The sequence below is a fragment of the Microtus oregoni genome, unplaced genomic scaffold (genome assembly GCF_018167655.1).
Source record: "Microtus oregoni isolate MIOR12 unplaced genomic scaffold, Mior012 000023F_ref0000262, whole genome shotgun sequence".
In the NCBI taxonomy this organism is placed as follows: Eukaryota; Metazoa; Chordata; class Mammalia; order Rodentia; family Cricetidae; genus Microtus; species Microtus oregoni.
The window spans coordinates 2,568,876-2,592,452 of NW_024543082.1; the positions used below are offsets into that span (position 1 = coordinate 2,568,876).

General features: G+C 46.2%; 1 protein-coding gene across 2 annotated transcripts in view; it reads left to right on the top strand.

Moving 5' to 3' along the window:
- Window positions 1-3,115: 3,115 nt before the first annotated feature.
- Window positions 3,116-23,577, top strand: part of Osbpl11 (oxysterol binding protein like 11) — a 71,550-nt gene continuing 51,088 nt past the window's right edge. Inside the window, exons 1-4 of one of the 2 annotated variants that reach the window (XM_041673063.1) lie at window positions 3,116-3,241; window positions 4,659-4,759; window positions 4,920-4,958; window positions 5,058-5,244. Coding sequence is in view for 1 of the 2 variants with exons in the window: in XM_041673062.1 (XP_041528996.1) it covers window positions 14,174-14,370 (197 nt within the window). In the remaining variant the exon portion in view is untranslated. Of the gene's footprint in view, window positions 3,242-4,658; window positions 4,760-4,919; window positions 4,959-5,057; window positions 5,245-13,461; window positions 14,371-23,577 lie in introns of those variants that run through there. The other variant, XM_041673062.1, reaches the window with a different exon arrangement.

Below are 23,577 nucleotides of genomic sequence, written 5' to 3' on the forward strand. Positions count from 1 at the left end.
CTCTAGGCAGTAGCAGGCCCATCAGGAGAATTAAAAGGCTGGCTTATTTCAGGTGGTCACACACCTTTAATCCTTTAAGCAGAGGCAGCTGGATCTCAAAGTTCAAGGCCAACCTGGTCTACAGAGCAAATTCTAGGATGTCCAGGATTGCTACAGAGAGAAACCCTGTCTCAAAAAAAAAAACCATAACAAAACAAAAAGGGGGGGGGAGGGTGAAGAAAAATAAGGAAGTCCCATCAGCCTCTCTGTGGAAGCCGGAAAGAAAGTCTCGCTAGCTACATACATACATGTGCTAATCAACTAAAACCTTTAGGCACAGTTCTTCCATCACAGCTGTGAACCCAAATGCCCACCAGTCCCGTGAGGCTAGTGGCTGCTACTCTGCATAGTGAAGGTGTAGAGCATTTTTTTTCATTGTGGCCAAAAGTTCTTCTGGGCAGGGCTGGTCTCATTTTTCTCAGTCACCACCTTATTCTCAGAGCCCTTCAGCGGTTCTGGCGAGTCATCAGTTACAAGTGTGACATCCCAGAGGATGGCTCCCTCCCATCCCTAGCCTGCTGCACAAGGACACTGCTCCTTTTTATGCATGTCACATTTCTTCAGTTATACAACTGATCTTAATCTTGAGGCATTTTTCATAGGACATGGCCTCCCTGGAGTCCTGGATTCTGCTGATGGCCCTCTTTATCCTGTAAGGCACACTTTTTTATGTGTGTACCACCAGAACTCTCTTTCTTTCTTTCTTTCTTTCTTTCTTTCAGAAACCAACTGACCCACCCAAGACCTATTATGTATCTGTCTTTTACTAGTGTCTGTGAAATTATGATTAAAGGTGTGCGCTACCACCACACCATGACTAATGTGATTGTTAAACATTTTTTTTGGTGCCATGACTCAGATTTTTTTTTTTTTTGGTTTTTCGAGACAGGGTTTCTCTGTGGCTTCGGAGCCTATCCTGGAACTAGCTCTTGTAGACCAGGCTGGTCGCGAACTCACAGAGATCCGCCTACCTCTGCCTCCCGAGAGCTGGGATTAAAGGCGTGCGCCACCATCGCCCGGCCGACTAATGTGATTGTTAAAAGTTGAATATTAACCTGGTGGTGGTGGCGCACATCTTTAATCCCAGCACTCAGGAGGCAAAGGTAGGTAGATCTCTGTGAGTTTCAGGCCAGCCTGGTCTACATAGTGAGTTCTAGGACACCCAGCACTATGTAAAAAGACCCAGTCTCAAAAAAAAAAAATGTGTGTGTGGTGGGAGGGATGGTTGGAAAACACTTAGAAATCGAGACCCTACTAACTCTAACATTGAGAGCCACATGGGAGCCTTATTTGGGAGCAGGGTCTGGGAGGTGAATCATTACTTCCCTGGGGAAAAGCAAAGTGTGGTCTCACACTGTGCAGAGGAGAAGCAGTGAGATGTGGTGAGGTGGAGACAAAGACGAGAGCTAAGGGGCACTAGACACTGAGCTAGGCAGTGCCCTGGGAGGACAACCAGGAGACAGAGCTGGCTGTGTGTGTTTGTGAGGTTGCCATGGCAACGAAGACATTGCGTGCCCTTTTGCCATGCCATCGCCCCTCCCCTACACTCGAAGGACAATGCACATGACAGACTGTACTTGGTTTGCTTCCATCTTCTGGTGTGTCTTAGAGGTTTCCTTGTGACCATTCTCTAGGAGCTAGCCCCTAGTCGACCATCCCTGCCCCTCCATCCCGTGGTCTCAAATTCACAAACATCTGCCTGCTGCCTGCCTCAGCCTCCTGAGTGCTGGGATTAAAGGCAGGTGCCACCATAACCCCTGGTGAATGTCTTTTTTTTTTTTTTTTTTTTTTTTTTTTGGTTTTTCGAGACAGGGTTTCTCTGTGGCTTTGGAGCCTGTCCTGGAACTAGCTCTGTAGACCAGGCTGGTCTCGAACTCACAGAGATCCGCCTGCCTCTGCCTCCCGAGTGCTGGGATTAAAGGCGTGCGCCACCATCGCCCGGCCTGGTGAATGTCTTTAAAATAAAATTGCAAAGGCTTTGTAGGAAGATGCAGGGTTCAGCTGAGGTATTGCTGGTAATGATAGTAGATTATGCCCTCTCTGTAGAGAAATCAGGGGTCTCCATCTAAAACCTCCCTTGCCTAAGAGCAGGTCCAGAGAAGGCTCTGAAACGCAGTGGAACAGGTTAAGAACTGAATAGTCTTAGGCCCTTGGGCCCTAGGATAAAACCCATCTAACTGCAGCAAGCACAAAGCCCACAGAGGCAAGTCTGGCCAAGAACTCAGCCCAGAGGCTGGCAGATGAAGGGTTAAAAAGGTTCTTCAGAGAGCAGTGGGATGCCAGTAAGGTTATCGGCTGGGCTGTTGGTAATCATTGTGAAGCCCTGCATTCTAATCTCTGTCTTTCTACTTAGCACCTACATGGCTTGAATCACCTGGTTCACCTGCCTGCAAAACAGGGCCAACGCTCACCCTATAACAATATACACAGGACATACTCAGTCACTGAGTCAGTGCCTGGCAGTTTCTCTATCCTAAAAAGGAAGCAAGGTGGTTGCTGAGATGGCTCAGTCCGTTAAGGGGCTTGCAGCCAAGCTCGACAATCTGACTTTGATCACTGAGACCTCTGGCCATCACATGTGAACCCTGGAACATGTGCACGCACACACACACACACACACACACACACACACACACCCCTATACATATATAAACATATATGCACAATAAAGAAATGAATTTGTAAAAAGGTTTTGTTTTGTTTGTTTTAAAACAGGATTTTTCTGTATAACAGCCAGAGAACTCTCTCTGTAAATCACACTTGCTTCGAGCTCCCCTAACCTCTGCCTCCCTAGTGCAGTGTGAGCACCGCCACCCGGGAAAAAAAAAAAAGTTTTTCTTAAGCAAAAATCCCTACTCTCTCAGTTGTCATCCTATGGTAGGATTTTGGGCACCCGCGCCCCCTGCCGGCCTTACCGGGTATCGTCCTCTCCGGAGGAGAAAGTGTGCCTGCACAGAATGGACTCAGTCCTCCCCGCTCCGCCTCTTGAGGGCGTGACTTCCCTGGAGACGCTCCAGTGAGGCCACTCCCACTTCCGGGCGGAACCTGGCGGGGACCATGTGATTCGCCAAAGATGGCGGCGCCCAGTGAGGTGGCGTGAAAGTTGTGGAAAGTCGGAGTGGTGTTGTGGGGTGTGTGAATCAGAAGCTTGGAGGACCTGGGAGCCATGGCGCGACTGATCATGAAGAACCTCCCTAATGGGGTGAGCAGGAGCTGGGTGAGGGGTCCGGAAGTGAAAGCGGGGTTCCGGAAAATGAGGCGGAAGGCTGGAGTGATTCTTAAGTCTGAGGCAGGACTGGGACGGGGACCCCCTTCTGACCACCCTAAAAAGCGGGAAGAGTGGCTGTTGTCATTATAATTATCACCATTGATTGCCACCTATGGGTGCCTGACTCCAAAACGGACAATCCTGGTCCAGGTGGATGCTAGCCCCTCACCTTCTGCCTCGGATCCCGGTCCCCTCTGTGTAGCTGTCGACCCCATGAATCCACTCAGTTCTCTCTCCCACTCCCGAGGCTGTTGGGGGAAACAGGAGGGGAGGTGACCCTGAAACCTTAAGTGGTTTCTCCTTAAGTGGAGACGGGGCATCCCAGCCGTGATCACAGACCCTGGCATCTGGTAGGCAGGCATTCGGTAGCGGCAAGGAGGAAACCAGCGCATGTATGTGGTGATAGGTGACCACATGGACACTCAGAGGACCCCTCCTTGTTGTGGTGGTTAATTTTGGTCAACTTAACACAAATCAGAGTCACTTAGAAAGGGGGAACTTCAATTGATGAATTGCTTCCATATGATTGCTCTGTGGACAAGTCTGTGAGACATTGAAGGGTGATTGATGTGGGAGGGCCTAGCCCTCTGTGGGTGGTGTCACCACTTAGCTGGGTAAATACACTAGCTGAGCCAGTAAGTCTGCAGAGTTCCTCCATGGTCTCTGCTTCAGTTCCTGCCTTGGCTTCCCTGAATGATCAACTGTGATTGGGACCTGTGAGCCAAATAAGCTTACAGGACCCAATCACAGGGATAAAGTGGCTTGCTAACCGATAACAGCTTGGAATTCTGGGGGTGGTTCATGGGAGTGTCCCCGAGGTGCCAGGGCGGAGGGGGCATTCTTCTGCACTCCTGTCGTCACCCTGCGGGCCCTGTTACCCCGGGCTTGTTTTCTTCTGTGACTGAGCCTGCCTCATGGTAAACAGTCACCCTGACAGCCTTCATTTGCTGTCGCCCTATGCCATGCAGGTGCTGCCTCCCCAACATCCTTTGTTAGCCTAGGAGGTGACTGTGGCTTCCCAATCCCCATGTGCCCCAAATTCTGTCTCTGCTCTGTTGTCCCCTGCTTCCTGGGTCCCCCAATCTCTATCCTAACCTTTTGCTGTGAGCAGAGGGAACAGCATCATTTCCGGTCACCTGTTAGAGAGTGTGGGGGGCAGAGCTAGTCCTCTAATGGCCCTGTCCAGAATGACTTTGTGGCGGACGATGTCTAGTTTGGGTGAATTGCTTTAGTGAACTCAGCAAGTAGTGAGCACTGCATTCTGGGAAACCCACGCTCCTGGAGCAGAAGGAGGCACACACGTGCCTGGGTGTCACAGCAGCTGTGGAAGCCAGCTCTTTGTCCCATACAGGTGGAGACCCAACGAAACCCTGAGTCTGGAGCAAACATGCCCAGAAGCCGTGCCAGCCCAGGCAGTCATCACAAGCCTCCATTCCCTCAGACACTAAAAAAGTATGTAGGCAGTGTCCCCAGCCCTGTGCCCAGTGTTGGCAGGGTGGTCTCTGGCTGGGAGGCAGTGGAAAGTATCTTTTGGATGGTTTTGGAAGGGGGTTATGCACTTCGTCTTCCCTCCTCTAGCATTGCTGTGTCCCTGTCTGCCTTCTGCTTTCAGGATGACAAAAAGAAAAAGGTGCCCAGTGACCTGGAGCAGGTGAGTATTCTGTGGGTGGAGGAGGGGGCTGCGAACATTGAAAGGATGGAGGGCTGGAGATCCTCTGCCCCCCCCCCCCCCACCGGCTGACTGCCGCAGCTGAAGGAAGATGCCGAGATCCAGGAGTTCCTGTCAGTTCACCAGAAGAGGGCCCAGGCAAACGATGCTCTGAACACTGAGCTCCCAAGAGCAAGGACCAAGCCAGCAAGTGACTATCTGAACTTCAATTCCAACTGGGACTCAGGGCAGGAGAGTGAGGAGGAGTCAACTGGAGAGGAACCTGAAGGTGAGCGTACACCCCAGGTATACATAGTGTTGTTCTTAATTTCTGGCTGGCTTTCTTGTCTGTGGGTTAGAGGGTAAAGACGGTACACGAGGAAGAAGACACAGACAAGCGGCGGTCCCACGTGGGTGCACTTTAATGGGGGAGGGGTAACAGGCAGGTAAAAGGTGTGCGAACAGGATGGGAAAGGCGGGGAAAGAGAGAGGGAGCTCGTGGTGGCGGGGAATGCAAAGGCTTCTGGGAATATGTCCGTATCCAGGAGAACGCTGGGAACTGTAGTTCCGCAAAGGAACAACACATAGGCCTTTGCCTTGCTTGCCCTGACCGGATGGACACAAGGATAATATACTTGGCACAAGCATACAAAGGACACTTTGTGTGATACTCTCTGGTGACAAGGGCTACAGGAAAGGGACAGCCAGGTGTTTCCTTCTAGCCCTCTGGGATGAGCAGCCCACCCACAGGTGTGTCTCCTCCAGGCAGATCTGGTCACCTGACTCAGCCACTAATCACCCAGTGTGTACAGTAAGTATGCCAGCACAACTTTGGGGACTGTGGACACAGCAGTGAGAAAAGACCCCAAGAATCCTTGTACCTGTAGCGTGGGCTTCGCAGTAAGAGCAGAGGGACGGAGGCAAGTGGTTTCCAGTTGAGTAGGTATGGTGGCAGGGTCTGGGAAAGCTTCCCAGAAGGACCCCTGCTGCTCTAGGGGTTAGTGGTAGGGTGTCTTGTCCTCATGGGCCCTGCTGTGACTGCTAGGTAGCCAATCAGAGCACAGAGCGTAGGCCCTAAGTCCTGCAGTCCACTGTAAGAGCTGTGCTGGTTTATCGGTGAGGATGTGGCACTAACTCAGCTCAACCTGGTTAAGTCTGCTGAACTTAGGGAATGTGGGACTGAGGGTGGGGAGGCCGGGGAAGTAGGGAACAGCCTTGGAGAGGCTCAGAGGAAGGGGCGGCCAAGGAACTGGAGAGGCAGAGGGAGCCAAAGGAAGGAACTGGAACTCCCCACTGGAGGGTGCTGAACAGAGCTGTAGCCCCACAGTGTGCTCAGAGGGCCACACAGGCTGCAGCTCAAGCAGGCTTCCCTTTCCTGCTTCCTCTGCCTCAACTCTTGTTATCTGAGTATGCCACACCAGGTGTCCGCTGTACTTTAGTGCAAACTACTGTTCACCAAGAGTAAAGGACAAAGTGTCAGCCAGCAGTCTTGAATCTGCTCTGGATGTAGAACTCAGACATCTGGGCCATCTGCTCCTATCGGGGGGGGGGGGGGGTCTTCCTTGACCAAACCTGTTTTTTCTTAACCTGGAATGAATCCACAGCCTCTCATTTCCTGTGGAAACAAAAGCAAAACTCTTCTCCAAAGTAATGTACCTTTTGACTTCAATTTTGAAGTCAAGGTATTTCAAAATATGTATGTTGAATTAATCCAGCAGCATTTATAATCAAATATCTTTTAGCAATTTTTGCTCCTTCCTCAGCAGTCAGACAATTCAAAGACAACACAATAATATACAGTATCCACACTCTCTGTGTATTTTTCATCTTTACGTGGCTTTATTTTAAATCTATTTCTTTAATTTTTATTTTTAATTTTTGGCTTTTTGAGACGGGGTTTCCTTGTATATCTTTGGCTGCCCTGGAACTCACTCTGTATACCACGCTGTCCTTGAACTGAACTCACAAGAGATCAGCCCGCCTGTCTCCCAAGTGTTGAGATTAAAGGTGTGTGCCACCACACCCAACTATTCTCTTTCTTTCTTTTTTTTTTTTAAATATTTATTTATTTATTTATACAATATTCTGTCTGTGTGTATGTCTGCAGGCCAGAAGAGGGCACCAGACCTCATTACAGATGGTTGTGAGCCACCATGTGGTTGCTGGGAATTGAACTCAGGACCTTTGGAAGAGCAGGCAGTGCTCTTAACCACTGAGCCATCTCTCCAGCCCTCTCTTTCTTTTTTATTTTAAGGACTTTATCCTTTTTTCTCCCAAGCCTAAATATATTTTTAAACACACTGTAAACCATTTAGAGGTTTTCTTCATCTGAATCTATCATTACTGTATATCTCTTTCTGATCACATGAATCTTTAATTTGCTATGTGATATGGCATGGCGAAGATTAAAGTTGTGTCTTTGATGGCTAAATCCACCCCATTCCTTAGATTTCTGAGAATCTGGTGGAATATTGGCCAGAGCTGAGTTTATTGCCACAATTCTATGGCGTTTCAAGGTCCATGCCACCACCAAGAAGCATGTTGTAGGCTATTCATAAACACCATTTAAGTGTTTTGTGGCAGAGCCTCTTACAAGGGCTGCAACATTTTTGCAGCTAAAGCTGAGTCAGGAAGCTTCTCTTAAATGAGATGTATTTGCCTCTAGCAAACAGAGCCCACCTGAGAAAATGTTGCTATCGTGCCGTGCTTAACTCTATTCTGTCTAGAATTACTTCCCAAGCTCTCAGGCTTTCTGTGGATAAAGTTGTCCACATGTTGGTCACCATTTGTTGACTGAGGTTTCAGTGCTGTGGGACAATGATCTTTTACCCTGTCACTTGTATTATTTTTAATAAAATGCTCATTGGCCAGTAGCCAAGCAGGAAGTATAGGCAGGGTGACAGCGACCAGGCAGGAATTATAGGCGGGGCAACAAGAATTCTGGGAAGAGGAAAGTTTCAGTCTACAGTCGTCACCTAGGCAGAAAGGAAGCCGGACACAGAGCAAGCAAGATGTGACTGCCTAGCTGAAAAAAGGTACCAAGCCATGTGGCTAACACAGACAAGAATTATGGGCTAATATAAGTTATAAGATTTAATAAGACGCCTGAGCTACTAGGCCAATCAGTTTATCATTGATGTAGACCTCTGTCTTTCTATGGGACTGAACGACTGAAGGCCCAGGTAGGACAAAAGCTCAGTCAACACTCAGCTGTGAGACTGCCTCTCATTTCCCCCAGCTGTGAGGCTGCCCATCACCTCCTCCAGCTGTGAGGTTGCCTCTTACTTCTCCCAACTGTGAGGCTGCCCATCACCTCCTCCAGCTGTGAGGTTGCCTCTCACTTCTCCCAACTGTGAGGCTGCCCATCACCTCCTCCAGCTGTGAGGTTGCCTCTCACTTCTCCCAACTGTGAGGCTGCCCATCACCTCCTCCAGCTGTGAGGCTGCCCATCACCTCCTCCAGCTGTGAGGCTGCCCATCACCTCCTCCAGCTGTGAGGTTGCCTCTCACCTCTCCCATCTGTGAGACTGCCTTTCATCTCCCCCATCTGTGATGCTGTCTCTCACTTCCCCCAGCTGTGAGGCTGTCCCTCACCTCCCCCAGCTGTGAGACTGCCTCTCATCTCCCCCATCTGTGATGCTGTCTCTCACTTCCCCCAGCTGTGAGGCTGCCCCTCACCTGTCCCAGCTGTGAGGCTGCCCCTCATGTCCCGCACCTGTGAGGTTGCCTCTCACCTCCCCCAGCTGTGAGGCTGCCCCTCACGTCCCGCACCTGTGAGGTTGCCTCTCACCTTCCCCAGCTGTGAGGCTGTTTCTCCTTAAAGGTGATGTTGTGTTCCTCCCATTCCAGAACCTGCTGTTCTTTTTATTATTATTATTATTACTTCTAACACCGTCATATTTACAATAAGACCCAAATTCCTCCGCCTTTCTTTATTCTCATTTCATCTCACTTTCCCTCTCATGTTCTAGGCTTCAGGCTCTCATTTCTCAGAATGAGAACAGACTGCTCTTCCCTTAACTTTGACTGTTATCATCTCATTTTAAATGACATCTTACAAAACTTCTCTTTATACATGTTTTTCTTGCTCTACGTCAGGTCCCTCAATTCTTCTCACTGATTTACAGTTTCATCCTCCAAATTCTTTTATTTATCTTATTTTAGTTGTGGGAGGTTACTTCTGTGTTGCCCCATGTGCTGGTCATAGTCAAAAATGCTTTTTAGACATAGAGAAGTAGATTAGTTGGGAACCCCACTACACCCAAAGCTGTACTGATAACCAGAACCCAGCGTTGTCATTCACTCAAGATAACCAGACACACTACGTATGCAGAGAACTCCATGGTGTCCATTTGACACAGTACTTATGCTGTGCACCTCTTCAGGACTGCTGCAGACTTTGGAGAGACACCACCTTAATCTGCCCTGGGGTGGGAGAGTCTCTTGGGTATCCTGGCCTTACAACCAGGGACTACCCTATCTTAGGCAAAGACACACCACACAGCTTAGCAGCCTTGAGGAGATATGCTTAGGACCAAAGTTAGGAACTTAGAGTATAAACCTTTGTGATAACCCTCAGCAAAATAAATATAATTTTTGTTAGCCAGGTATGGTGGCATACATCTTTGTAATCCCAGCACTCATGCAGGCGGATCTCTGTAAGGGAGGCCAGCCTGGTCTACAAAGTCAGTTGCAGGACAGTCAGAGCTGTTACACAGAGATATCCTGTCCTGAAAACAACAATCCAATAAGCAAAATACATGGGCCTCCACTGCAGGCTGCCTAGCGCTTTCATGAGAACCAGAGTCAAATGGTGGAGGCTCTTCATGTTTCCACTGCCCTAAACAAGCTTGTTTGACCCATCTGCACCTTCACTTGTACTTGATCACATGTGGCGGGAGGTACCTGAGGGGTGGGGAGAGAATGGGTATTGGGGGACAGGGAAACACATAGGCAGGAAATGCATCAGGATATGTGCTTGCTCCTGATTGGACCTTGTGGGGTTGCCTTTTTAAGTCTCTGCAAGGCATGGCATGTGGTCATTTTTCTGGGAACTCAGAAATGGACCTGGCTAGAGCCCATCCAACTGGCCCATATTTAATTAAAGCTTGCTTCAAATTTGACTTTACAGTATGGTAGTGGCTTATTCTTGACCAGTGGGATTAACACGATATACGTTCAATTCATTGGTCTTGTCAGGAATTAGAGTTTATATTTAGTAGGGACTGTAAAAATCGAAATAATTATGGAAGTTACATTTTAAATTGCTATGCCTAGGAGATTCAAGAAACAAAAATGCTTCTAGTCTGCAAGCCCCTTGCTCAAGGACAGAGAGTTCCTGAAATGCTGGAGGCTTTATGGGTTTAACAAGGTTTTCACTTCCCTAAACAAATTTGTTTGACCCATCTCCACCGTGCTTGATCACCTGTGGGGGGAGGTTCAGAAGCAGGAAAAAGGTCAGGATGTATGTTTGGACCCTGGTTGGACTTGATGGGAAATTCGCTGGCCTACTCTTGGACAACCCAATAAAAATCAAGCTTGCTTCAAATTTGGCACAAATCGTGGTAGTAGACTTATTCTCAACGGTGGGATTAACACAATCACTCTTGTTGTGTAGACATAAAATCGAGGTTTTTTTTTTTGTTTTTTTTTTTTTTTTGTTTTTTGGTTTTTCAAGACAGGGTTTCTCTGTGGTTTTGGAGCCTGTCCTGGAACTAGCTCTTGTAGACCAGGCTGGTCTCGAACTCACAGAGATCCGCCTGCCTCTGCCTCCCGAGTGCTGGGATTAAAGGCGTGCGCCACCACCGCCCGGCTAAAATCGAGGTTTAAATAGGGTGAAGGTTTTAAAGAGGGCCTGCAGCCCAGAAGAGTACCAATGTTACGGAATTAGTGTGGTGTTATAACAGTGATATAAATGAACTCTACAACAATGTTATACCAATGTTATGGAATTAGTATGGTGTTATAACAGTGATATAAATGAACTCTACAACAATGTTATACCAATGTTACGGAATTAGTATGGCGTTATAACAGTGATATAAATGAACTCTACAACAGTGTTATACAATTGGTATCTTCTTCCCAGTGTGTATCACTTCACACTCAGGGTAATAAAAGAAAACGCTCCTTAACAATAGCGCACCCCTGACCCCTGCTCAAAGAGGAGCTAGTCTTGAGTAGAAGATTCTACTAACAAGGGCTGGAGAGATGGCTCAGTGGTTAAGAGCATTGCCTGCTCTTCCAAAGGTCCTGAGTTCAAATCCCAGCAACCACATGGTGGCTCACAACCATCTGTAATGATGTCTGGTGCCCTCTTCTGGCCTGCAGGCATACACGCAGACAGAAAATGTATACATAATAAATAAATTAAAAAAAAAAAGATTCTACTAACAAACATACCATAGGCCATGCATTCCACACAGGCTGCTCAAAGTGGAGCTGGTCTTGAGTAGATTCTAACAAACACACCTTAGGCCATGCATTCCACACAGGCTGCAGTTGCTTTTTTTTTTTTAACTCTTGTTCTTTGGGGACCCACCACTCAGCTGCCAAAAAGTACATGGAAAATGCATGGAGACTTATTCTTATGAATGCCTGGCCTTAGTTGGCTTATTTCTAGCCATCTTTTCTTATTTTAAATTATCCCATCTACTTTTTGCCTCTGGGCTTATTTGTTTGTTTGTTTTTTGTTTTGTTTTTGTTTTTTCGAGACAGGGTTTCTCTGTGGCTTTGGAGCCTGTCCTGGAACTAGCTCTTGTAGACCAGGCTGGGCTTGAACTCACAGAGATCACCCGCCTCTGCCTCCTAAGTGCAGGGATTAAAGGCGTGCGCCACCACTGCCCAGCACTTTTACCTTTCTTGATTCTGTATATTTTTCCTTGCTTCTTACTCCGTGGCCGACTGTGTGGCTGGTGGTTGGCCCCTCATCCCATTTCCTTCTCCTTTTCTCCTCCTTCTCCTTCCCTCATCTATTTATCCTCTCTGCCCACCAGCCCTGCTTATTTCTCTCTCCTGCCCAGCTATTGGCCATTCAGCTCTTTATTAGGCCAATCAGGTGTTTAGGCAAGTAAAATAACACAGCTTCACAGAGTTAAACAAATGCAACATAAAAGAACGGGACACAACCAGGTGGTGGGGGCACACACCTTTAATCCCAGCAGTCCGGAGGCAGAGGCAGGCGGATCTCTGTGAGTTCATAGGCCCAGCCTGGTCTACAAAGATAGTTCCAGGGCAGCCAGGACATGGAGAAACTATCTCCAAAAACAAAAACAAAACAAACAAGTACACTACACCCATGTTCTTTTCAAATAGTTGTCACCCAGGTTCACCTTGCCCACCTGGCAGAATTACACTTTTCCTATGAAGAGACAGAATCAATGGCAGGTCAGACCTTGTTAATGGTTGTGGCCCTGCTCTGCCCCCTTGAGTGGTCTCGTAGGGCCATGCTTTGATAAAGGGATGGACCTAATGGCTGGCTGTAAGTGAGGGTTGTCTCCCTTTGTTACAGAGTTGGAGTCTAACTGGAGGTCAGCTCAGCGATTTCTTAGCAACCCGAGCTTTAATTATGGCACAATTTCTTCCTTACGGTTTGCAGCAAGCCTGGTTGTACACTACTTTTCTTTCAGTAGTATTGGAGGCAACTCTCCCTTAGCTAAAATGTGCTTTGTACAACTTAACATTTCTTATGCAAGTTTATTGTTAAATCCTTTATAGCATCAGTCTCATTATTTCAAATTTTTGGTGCATCACCAAGATCTCTAATTTCCAAGACAATTTCCTTTCCTTTTTTGGGGGAGGGAGTGGTGGGGTGGGCATTTTTTTAAATTTATTTATTTTGGTTTTTCGAGACAGAATTTCTCAGTGTAACCCTGACCTCGAACTCACAGAGATCCGCCTGCCTTCAGAGTGTTGGGATTAAAGGCATCACCACTGCCCGGCTCCTTTTATTTTCTAAGACTGATTTACCTTAGTCCAGTTTCATGTTTGGTTTTGTTGTTGTTCCAAAATCACCGAACAGGTGTTTTATCCCTTTGCTCTGTAAATTCTTTTTTTTTTTTTTTTTGAATTTTCGAGACAGGGATTCTCCGTAGCTTTTGGTTCCTGTCCTGGAACTAGCTCTTGTAGACCAGGCTGGCCTCGAACTCGCAGAGATCCGCCTGCCTCTGCCTCCCGAGTGCTGGGATTAAAGGCATGTGCCACCACTGCCCGGCCTGCTCTGTAAATTCCTTCCTTCTTTTCTTTCTTTCTTTCTTTCTTTCTTTCTTTCTTTCTTTCTTTCTTTTTCTTTCCTTTCGTTATTTCTTTATTTCATTTCATTTCATTCCCTTGTTTCTCTCTCCCTCCCAGAGCCTTTCCATGCAGCTTAGTCCTCCAGCTCCTCCTAGCCCTAAATACTCCCTGTCACCGCCTCCTTTCGGGCTCGGCTGCCCCAATCAAAGATGGCGCCGGCGCTTCAGCTCTAGCGGAAATGAGCTCACACGACACCGGAAAGGAAGGCGGGGAGAGCTAGCAGGCGGGTGGGTGATCGGCTGTGGGTGGGGCGGCGGCCGGGGCCCTGGCTTTTACTTTTGGGGCTGGGGCGGCTCCAGGGACCGGTCCGCTCCGGTGAAGTCCGCCGCGCGTCAGGACCAGGGGTGTCGGAGGAGGCCGCCGCGAACCTCTCACCTTCGACCCCCGCTGAAGCGGCCTCGGAGCCGGCGGCGTCTGCCTGACCCTCGGCGGGCTGCGCGCGACCGCCCCGGTTCAGTCTGGGGCTGCGGCGGGAACCGCCGAACTGGCCGGACGAGTCCTTTTTTCTGAGGACCCGGCGGAGGAGAAGAGGCAGCGCGGCCGGCCCGCCTCCCGAGCCCCGAGGTCAGGCCGCGGGCTCCGGGGCTCCTCGGCCGTGGTCTCCCGTCCTTGCCCCAGCGTTCCCGACCGGAGGATCCGCGACCTCGCCCGCGCCGCCCGAGTGTGGCAACGAGCCCTCTGGCTGGGTGATCTGTCCTCCTTGTTCTTGCTCGGGAGAGGCAGCTATCGGAAGGGGACCTGTGCTCTTTAAAAGTTTGAACCAAAGTGGAAATGCGTGTCCTCGTTTTCTGGACCGCTGACGGTTTCCACTCTAGCCGCGGTCTGAGATCACATTCAGAGTAAAAAAAAAAAGGCAAGAGAGAAAGAAACGGGGAAAGTACCTCCAAGAGCCCTCTGCAGGTGATTCCTCTCGCCCGAGAAGGGCAGATGAACTTTGGAGTTAAGATGCAGGGAGGTGAGCCGGCACCGGTCCTGAAAGTCTCGGAGAGTGAAGGGAAGCTGGAGGGCCTGGCCACCGCGGTGACCCCGAACAAGAACAGCAGCAACAGCAGCTGTGCGGGTGCCATCAGCAGTAGCAGCAGCAACAGCAGCCGCGGTGGCAGTACGAAAGGCTGGCAGTACAGGTATGGTCCTCCAAAGTGATGTTCTGGGGTAGAAGTGAGTGTTTGAGTGTTTGCATGTTGCAGTTGGAAGGCCACTTCCAAAGCTGCTGATCTTTCCTGGAGCTAGATCCTCTGCTTCCTGTATTCATTCGGAAATACATTCAACAGGTATCTGTTGAGGCCTTTTGAGGAATTCGGAAATGTACCCCAGAATTTCCTCTACTGCTCAAGGGTTTATTCGTCTTCTGATTTCTTTCTTTCTTCACTTCTGTTTTTGCCTCTGTTGTAATTTGTTTACGAGTAAGCCTGGATGGCTGTTAGAAAAGAAACTGTTGAACTCAGCACTCTCAGCAGCTAGCAAACGCTGCGTGCTCAAAGTTGTGGGATGATGGGAGGAAGAAGAGTGCCCTACCCTTTGGGTGCTTGTGACTTAGAAACGGGAAGGGATGTAAATACTTAGGGTTCAAAGGCAAAGAGACAGTATGGACAATTTTCATTATTATAAATGAAAAATTTAAGGAACAAGAAAGAGTTCCTGGAGAAACAACAAAAGCTTCATTTTTGTGGGTTTTTTTAATATATGTGATTAAAATAATGTAGGGAGAGATTACTGTCCATAATTCTAAGAATGAACAAAATCCGGGCATCCTGTGATGTTGGAACTACAGTGATGAATACTTAAATTTTGATTAACTGCCTGGGAGTTTAACTCCTAGGGGCTTTTTGGTTTTGGGTCGTATTAAGCTCTTTGACTGCACTGGTGAAACGTGTGTGAAACCTAGAAGGGGTTAGAACCAACATTTTGTGAAAGACACGTATTTATTGTGAATACTGTTACGTGACGTGTGCCTGTAGTACAATATGCAAACAGGTACTGGGTGTGGTGGCATTCTTTAATCCCACCACACAGGAGGCTGAGGCAGGAGAATATCTGTGAGTTCCAGGCTAGCCTGATCAGCATTGTGAGTTCCAGGATGGACAGCCAGGACTATGTAGAGAGCCTGTATCAACCCCTCCCCCCACCGGAATCAAACTAAACCACCTAATCTGCAAATGTATGTGTGTGTGAACTATGCATGGCTTGACTTTGCACAACTAAGAAAAGTAGGTAACTTTTTAATCGGCAAATGGGTACTGAACTAAAGGCAGCATGATATTCCCTCCCCTTTTGTGATTTCCTTCATTTTATTTTTTTTATGTGTATGAGGTTTGCCTACATGTGTGTATATTTGTATGTGTGTGCTTTGGTTGTCGAGGCCAGAAGAGGGAGTTATAGACAGTTGTGAGCTGCCACATGGGTGTGGGGCACCAAACCCAGATCCTCTGGAAGAGCAGCCAATGTTCTTAACTACCGAGCCATCTTTCCAGCCCCTTCCCTTTAGAGTTAAGATGATCCCTTAGAAAATTCTTTTTGTGGGGGATACCTTGATATTATTAAAGGAAGTGAGGTAAAGTTCAGGATACCCAGAGTCCAGTCTTGTGATAGTCTTACTTCTGAAAACCACTCTGAACTAAATTGGAAAATCAAATAGAGTAGAGTAAACACTCAGTGCTCAACTTGTGGTCTCCTTTTCCTGGCTTCTTCCCCCCCCCCCCCCCCCCCCCCCCCCCCCCCCCCCCCCCCCGGGCTCAGAGTCTAAAGATGTGTAAAACAATAATAACAATGCTAGAAAGTGGCCTATCCTTTGCTCTAGAAGCAGTTGATGCTTCCTGCCTCTTATTTACTAAGTAGCCTATGCCGTTTGCTCTGTCCTTACCAAGGGATGAAAATACAAGTGGGTATTTTCACATCTTCATTCCACCCGAGCCCCCTGGAAGTAGACATGCCTTTAGAATACTTTGACACTTATCTCTGAGCCACGGCTGCACCCTCGTCCCATTTTCTTGACTTCGTGACTGTACTTTCTTTTGTTTGCCCTTCACACCGTTGGTTGGTTTTTTTGTTTGTTTGTTTGTTTGTTTTGCCCTCTTCCAAGCTGGTCTTATGCTCTTGTGCTGTGGACTCTTTATCTCTTTCTCCTTTCTGACCTCAGCTAATGGAGTCTGAGTCAGGAAACCTTTCAGGAACTCTAGAGCCACGTACACAACTGCTGATCTGAGCATTACCAGTCTCATCAGTAGCTTTAGTCTCTACAGTAATTTGATACTATCTCCATTTTGAAAATGTACATTGTTAGGTACGTGGGGTTTGTGTGTACATGTTTTGAGATAGGATCTCATGTAGCCCAGGCTTGCCCTGTTTGCTATATAGCTGAGGATAACATTGAACTCCTGATCTTCAGGCCTCCAAAGTGTTGAGATTATAGGCAGGCTTAAGATGTGAATTAATATTTTAAAATGTTAATTAATATCATATTTAAAACATTTTGTTAGCCAGGCAGTGGTGGCGCACGCCTTTAATTTCAGCACTCGGGAGGCAGAGACAGGCGGATCTCTGTGAGTTCGAGCCCAGCCTGGTCTACAAGAGCTAGTTCCAGGATAGGCACCAAAGCTACAGAGAAACCCTGTCTCAAATAAATAAATAAAACATTTTGTTAACATCTTTTTTTAAAATAATAAGACTTTACATATATAACATTTGCCTTTACATGCTTGTCCCAACCATCCAGTTTTCCTCCCCAGAGAAATTATTTTTACTGATTTTTTTTTTTGTTTTTTTTCTTTTGCTTTTTTTTTTGTTTTGTTTCTTTTGCTTTTTTTTTTTGTTTGTTTTGTTTTGTTTTGTTTTTGTTTTTCGAGACAGGGTTTCTCTGTGGTTTTGGAGCCTGTCCTGGAACTAGCTCTTGTAGACCAGGCTGGTCTCAAACTCACAGAGGTCCACCTGCCTCTGCCTCCCAAGTGCTGGGATTAAAGGTGTGCGCCACTATCGCCCGGCTTGGGTTTTTTGTTTTTTGTTTTTTGGTTTTTTTTGAGACAGGGTTTCTGTACATATCCTGGTTGTCTTAGGATTCACTGTGTGCATCAGGCTAGCCTCAAACTCCCAGTAATCTTCCTGCCTCTGTTTTCCAAGTGCTGTGGTTTAGTTTCCTTCCTTCCTTCCCTCCCTCCCTCCCTCCCTCCCTCCCTCCCTCCCTCTCACCCTCTCTCTGCCTTCCTATTGTTTTTTACTTGTGTGTATTCATGTCTTTGAACACAAGTTCTCGTGTGTATGTGGGTATGCATGCCTGAGAGCACATGGAGCCCAGAATAGGGCATTGGGTCCCTCCGAGCTGGAGTTGCAGATTCCTGTGGAACTTCTGGCTTGTTAGTGGATGCTGGGCTTGGAACTCCAGTCCTCATGGTTGTGCAGCCTTCGATTTTAACCTCTTACCCATTTCCAGTCCCTCCCTTTACCACCATACCTGGTTTTATTTGAGACAGGATCTTACTGTGTAACTCTGATTGTCCTGAACTTGTTAGGAAGACCAAGCTGGTCCCAAACTCGTAGAGATCCCGGTTTATGCCTCTCCCGTGCTGGGATTAAAGGAGTGTCTGGCCCTCCAGCCCTTTTTATGGTCTCTTGCTATAGTGCCAGATAAAGTTGTATTATTTCTTTGTTTAGTAAGTGCTTATTTATACTCAGTATGTTTTAGTATTTTATTTGTTTTTAGCAGTATAGGGAATCAAACCTAGAACCTTGCAAGCATGTAGGCCAACAACATTTTATTTTTATATAGTTAAATTTTAAAAATGTATTGTATTTATTTACTTGTCTGTGTAAGAGCTAGAGCATAGCTCTTAGTTCTCTCCTTCCACTATGGGTTCCAAGGATTGAAGTCAGTTCATTAGGTTTGGCAGCAAGTATCTTTCCCCACTGAACCATCTCTGTGGCCCTTAGTGCACTTTGTATGACAGACAACTCTTTTTTTTTTTAAATATTTATTTTATTTATTTATTATGTATACAATATTCTGTCTGTGTGTATGCCTGAAGGCCAGAAGAGGGCACCAGACCTCTTTACAGATGGTTGTAAGCCACCATGTGGTTGCCGGGAATTGAACTCAGGACCTTTGGAATAGCAGGCAATGCTCTTGATCACTGAGCCATCTCTCCAGCCCCTGACAGACAACTCTTGTGTGTGTGGTGGGTGCATGTGGACACCAGAGATCGTCAGCAATCTTTCTCAGTTGTTTCCCACCACATTTTGATTTTAAGTATTTGAAAATGTATCATTCTTTTCATGTATGGTGTGTGTGAGCGTGTTTCTGTGCCATGGTGTCCGTGTGATAGTTAGAAGCAGTCTGTGGAAGTCGATGCTCTCCCTTCACTGAGGGGTGCAGAGACTGAACAGTGCCAGGCAAGTGCTTGTACCTGCCGAGCTTTCCCACTAGCCCTCATCCAGAGATCCTCCTTTCTCTAGCTCCTCAGCAGTGGGATTACAGCTGCACACTGCTGTGCCCAGCTCTTATGTGGGTGCTGGGATCTGACTCGGCTCCTCACGTCTCGGGACTTCCCCACCTCCTTTTTAAAAATGATGGTGCTGCCAGCGGTGGCGTCCACATGCCTTTAATCCCAGCATTTGGTGGACAGAGGCAAGTGGATCTCTGTAAATTCAAGGGTAGCCTGGTCTACAGAAGGAGTTCCTGGAACAGCCAGGGTTACACAGAGAAACCTTATCTTGAAAAAACTCAAAAAGAAAAAGAAAGAAAAGATATGTAGCAGCAGGCTTCCTCTTTGGATTATCTTTGGACCACCAGCCCACAAATAATGACCCAGAGACTTATTATTAGTTATGAATGCTTGGCCTTGCTTAGGCTTTTCTGACTAACTCTTATAATTTAAATTAACCTACTTTTATCAATCTATGTTTTGCCTTGTGGCTCGGCTGGTGAAATTATGCTCCTAGACACTTCCTTCTAGTATCTCAATCTCTCTTTCTGCCTACAAGTCCAGCCTATAGCTCCTGCCTGGTTATTGGTCATTCAGCTTTTTATTATACCAGTCATAGCACTACATCTTCACACAGTGTACAAATATTCCATAACAGAGAAATATAGGTAAGCCAAATGTGTTATTACTATGTTACAAATTACCCCCAAGTTCAGTGACTCAATTTACTAAAGCAATACCTTTGTATGTTTGAGGTAGGTGATGAGGGGGGACTTGGAGAATGGGATGGACAGGGGAATGGGACAGATGGATGCCAGGTTTCCTTGTTGCTGAGGCTGTCCCAGAACCCCAGAACCTCCTGCCTTAGCCTTCCAAATTGATTAAAGACACATTGGCAGCACTGATTACTTCAGTGTGTGTTGAAGGAGCTGCGGGCTGCGTTCCTGCTGCCCTGCTCGCGGCCACCTGGCTAGCTTGTGCCCCGAAATAATAACATGGAAACTATTCTTTTAAACACTGCTTGGCCCATTATATTTAGCCTCTTCTTGGCTAACTCTCTTATCTTGCTTAACCCATTTCTAGTAATCTGTGTAGCACCACGAGGTGGTGTCTTACCGGGAAAGATCCAGCATGTCTGACCTGGCGGCTGGTTCCATCTCATCTGGCTCACCTCCCTTCTTCCCAGCATTCTGTTCGTTCTACTCCGCCTATCTATGTTCTGACCTATCAGGCCAAGCAGTTTTCTTTATTAATCAACCAATGAAACAACAGACAGATAAAGACCCTTCTACATCAAGTGTGTGGGTGGTATTCTGCTGGCTGTGTTCTTCACTGAAGCCACGGTCACTCAGAGGCTTGAATTCGGATAGGAAGGTTCTGCTTCTTACTGTTCCCTTGGGCTCACAGCATAATTCAGTTCCCTTTCCCTTACTGGACAAAGACCCCAGGTCGTCATGGCTTGTGGTCAGAGACCATGTGGACCTTTCAACAGAATATCCTGTAGCTGGGCGGTGTGTTTCATCAGAGGCAGGAATTAGAGTGAGAACTCTTAACCAGACTTACGGCTCTCAGCCAGGTGCAGTCTTTCTAACCTAAGCGCGGAAGTGAGAGCACATTGCCTTTCTCCAGACATTGGACGCCTGGCTTACACAGAGCTTGCAGGCCAGCTCTCTGGATTATTGGATACATGCCAGAAGATGTCTGCCATAGTTAGTAATGTAATGGAGTCTGGATGGTCACCCAGTAGTGAGCTTTTTTGTCTGTTTTGTTTGCTTTTCAAGACAGGGTTTTTCTGTGTAGCTTTGGAGGCTGTCCTGGAACTTGCTTTGTAGACCAGGCTGGTTTCTAACTCATGAGACCTTTTATTTTTTATATGATCAAACAAATTTGATTTGATTGTTAGGGAATAAGAGGCATTTGGGTGCTAGGAAATGAACCACAGTGACCTAGACACAAAATAGAAAGGGTAAAGGGAGATTCGTTTGAGAGGTGGTACTGAAGGAAGGAAATACAAATTGACCCCAGTCGTCACCCATGTTTAAAATTCTGAAAATCTAGAGAAGAAATTAATTTGGGTCAGTTGGATTATGCATTTGGCTCAATATGCCCAGTATTTACTTGGGCTGTTCATATTCAACTAGCTTCAGAATGGATGGATGGAAAGGAGAGGTAATGGTCTTTCTGGTATTCAGCATGTCCTCTCTCGCCACACTTGATCCTCATAGTTCTCAGAGCTGTAGTACACTGTCTCTGTCTTACAGTGGAAGAAAATGGAAGCAGAAATGAGTTGGCCAGGATCCCACAGCTTGGAAGACTTCTTATTTCTAGGTAGTTACTGCATAGAGATATTAGAAGATAGGCTGTAAATGAGCTGATACTTATTGATGATAGTTTAACACATGGTTTGTCTCGTGTTTTTCTAGGGCTCTGACTCATAACAAATATTTTTGAGCCTCTTGAGTGTGTGAGCCGCTCTCTTACTCAGTACCCATTTATGTGCATAGATGTAACACCCAGACGAGTGGAGCCTGAAAGCTCCCAGGTTCATTTTCAGCGTCATTGAAAAAATCAGAAGAAAGAACCTTGTTGGTATTTGCAGACTGTCTCATGATGACCTTAAGAAAAAGTTGGTTGAATTTATTCCGTTAGCCTTAAATTGTCTTTCTTTTGGAGTCATTTATATTCATATATGGATTTTACTTAACATTTGTAGGGAAGATAGCATTCTTAATTCTGGAGCCTTCCTTTTTCACAGTGAATGGTAACAGTTCATAAGTAAATTTCCTCTTTATTTTCTCAGTGTCACCTTCAAGGGAAATTTGCAATTCTATAACTACACTGTCTGTTTTTTGAGGTGGACAGAAAGGAGCAAACCTAAGGAAGCAGTGAAAGGCAAGCTTGGGCATATATGGTAGGGACTACTTTTTCTCAAAAGTTTTAAACATTTAAATATTTTTATTTTAGGCTCAAAAAAAAAAAAACCCAGCTAGCCATGATGAACTAACAGACAGATCTCTTTCCTTCCTTCCTTCCTTCCTTCCTTTCTTTTTGTTCCTGGCCAATCAGTGTTTTATTAAAAATAATGCAAGTAACAGGATAAAAGACCATTGTCCCACAGCATTTCCCCCCTTAAAAAAAACCTCTGAATCTAATATCCTTTGTTTAACTTTTCTCCTGACCATTATTTATAACAACTTGTAACCAACATTCTAAACAAAGGAAAATATCCACAGTCCATTTTTAGGGAATGTGGGCATAGTTTTCCAGGTTACTTCCTGCTAATTGGGGGCTCTGATAATCTTATGGGGACCTAAAAAAAAATTTAAGATTATGGTCAAGCCCTGAGTGGAAAATTCTGTGGGGCTTGATCATCTCAGCCAGCAATCTTGAGGCTGTTCTGGAAGTAGAACTCAGACATCTGGACCATCCACTGCTATCAGAGATTTCTCAGGGGGGTCTTCCTTTATCAAACCTTATTTTTCTTAGCCTAGAATGAGTCCACAGCCTCTCATTTCCTGTGGAAACAAAAGCAAAACTTCTCCAAAGCAACATATCTTTTAACTTCAATTTTGAAGTCAAGGCATTTGCAAAATATTTATGTTTTATTAATCCAGCAGCATTTATATTCAAATGTCTTTTAGCAGCTGTTGTTCTTTCCTCAGCTGTCAAGCAACATAAAGACAGCATAATAATATACAGTATCCAGATTCTCTTGAGTGTTTTCCATCTTTACATGGCTTTATTTTAAACTCTGTTTCTTTTATTTTTATTTTTAATTTTTGGCTTTTGAGACAGGGTTTCTCTGTGTATCTTTGTCCTGGAACTCAGTTTGTAGACCAGGCTGGCCTCCAACTCACAGAGATCCGCCTGCCTCTGCCTCCTGAGTGCTGGGATTAAAGGCGTGCGCCACCACCGCCCGGCTTTCTTTACTAATTCTTGTAATTTGTGTAGCCTAGAAAACAACTGTGGAATAAAAGGTCAGTACCTTTGCTCACAAGACATGCCTTGGAAGATAAGGATCATATCTCATTTGTCATATGTTTTGCTGTTTGTGATGAAATAAGGTCTCATGATGAAATAAAGTCTTGCTTGGCAGAGTCGGTAGTATTGCTCACTGCTTTTGACAAGATGTGTGTTTGAGCAAGACTTGAGGTTCTGGCCTTTAACACAGTCTGTCTGTCCTCTGTGTAGGTGTCACTTGCCCTCGGTGGCCCAGTGGGATTTGCCTGAAAATCTGTGCTGTTGTTGCTCTGAGAACTGAAGTCTGTCATTTCCCCCCAGGAGTCTTCTGCTGCTGTCTGTGAACTCGTAGCTAATTTGCTAGCTTGTGAGTAGGGTGATCCTCAGACCGTTTACAGTTTCTAACACAATATCTGCTGGAGAGTAATACAATAGTAAAAATGATTAGTTTTGGTACTGGAATCAAACTAATGGACTTGAGCTTGCTAGGTAAGTTCTCTACCACTGAGCTATGTCCCCAGCCCAATCTGTAGTTAAATATACATAATTACACATATTATAATGTTTGTATTTCATTTATATGGTCATTATTTATGATAAATCTATCTTTCACAAAATTTTACCTTTAAGTCCTAAGCTTCTACACATTCCACAAATACAAACAGTTCCTAAGCTAAAAAGAACTAGAGTTAGACACACAGGCTATTAACCAAAACTTAAGGCTTCATCCCTGTAATTCAGCACTGGCATGCCCTGATTTCATGCCCTCTTAAAGTTATGGATTGGAAGCTGGGCGGTGGTGGCGCACACCTTAAATCCCAGTGATTGGGAGGCAGAGACAGGTGGATCTCTGTGAGTTTGAGGCCAGCCTGGTCTACAGAGCTAGTTCCAGGACAGGCTTCAAAGTTACAAAAAGAAATCCTGTCTCAAAACACCTAAAAATTTTTTAAAAAATTAAGG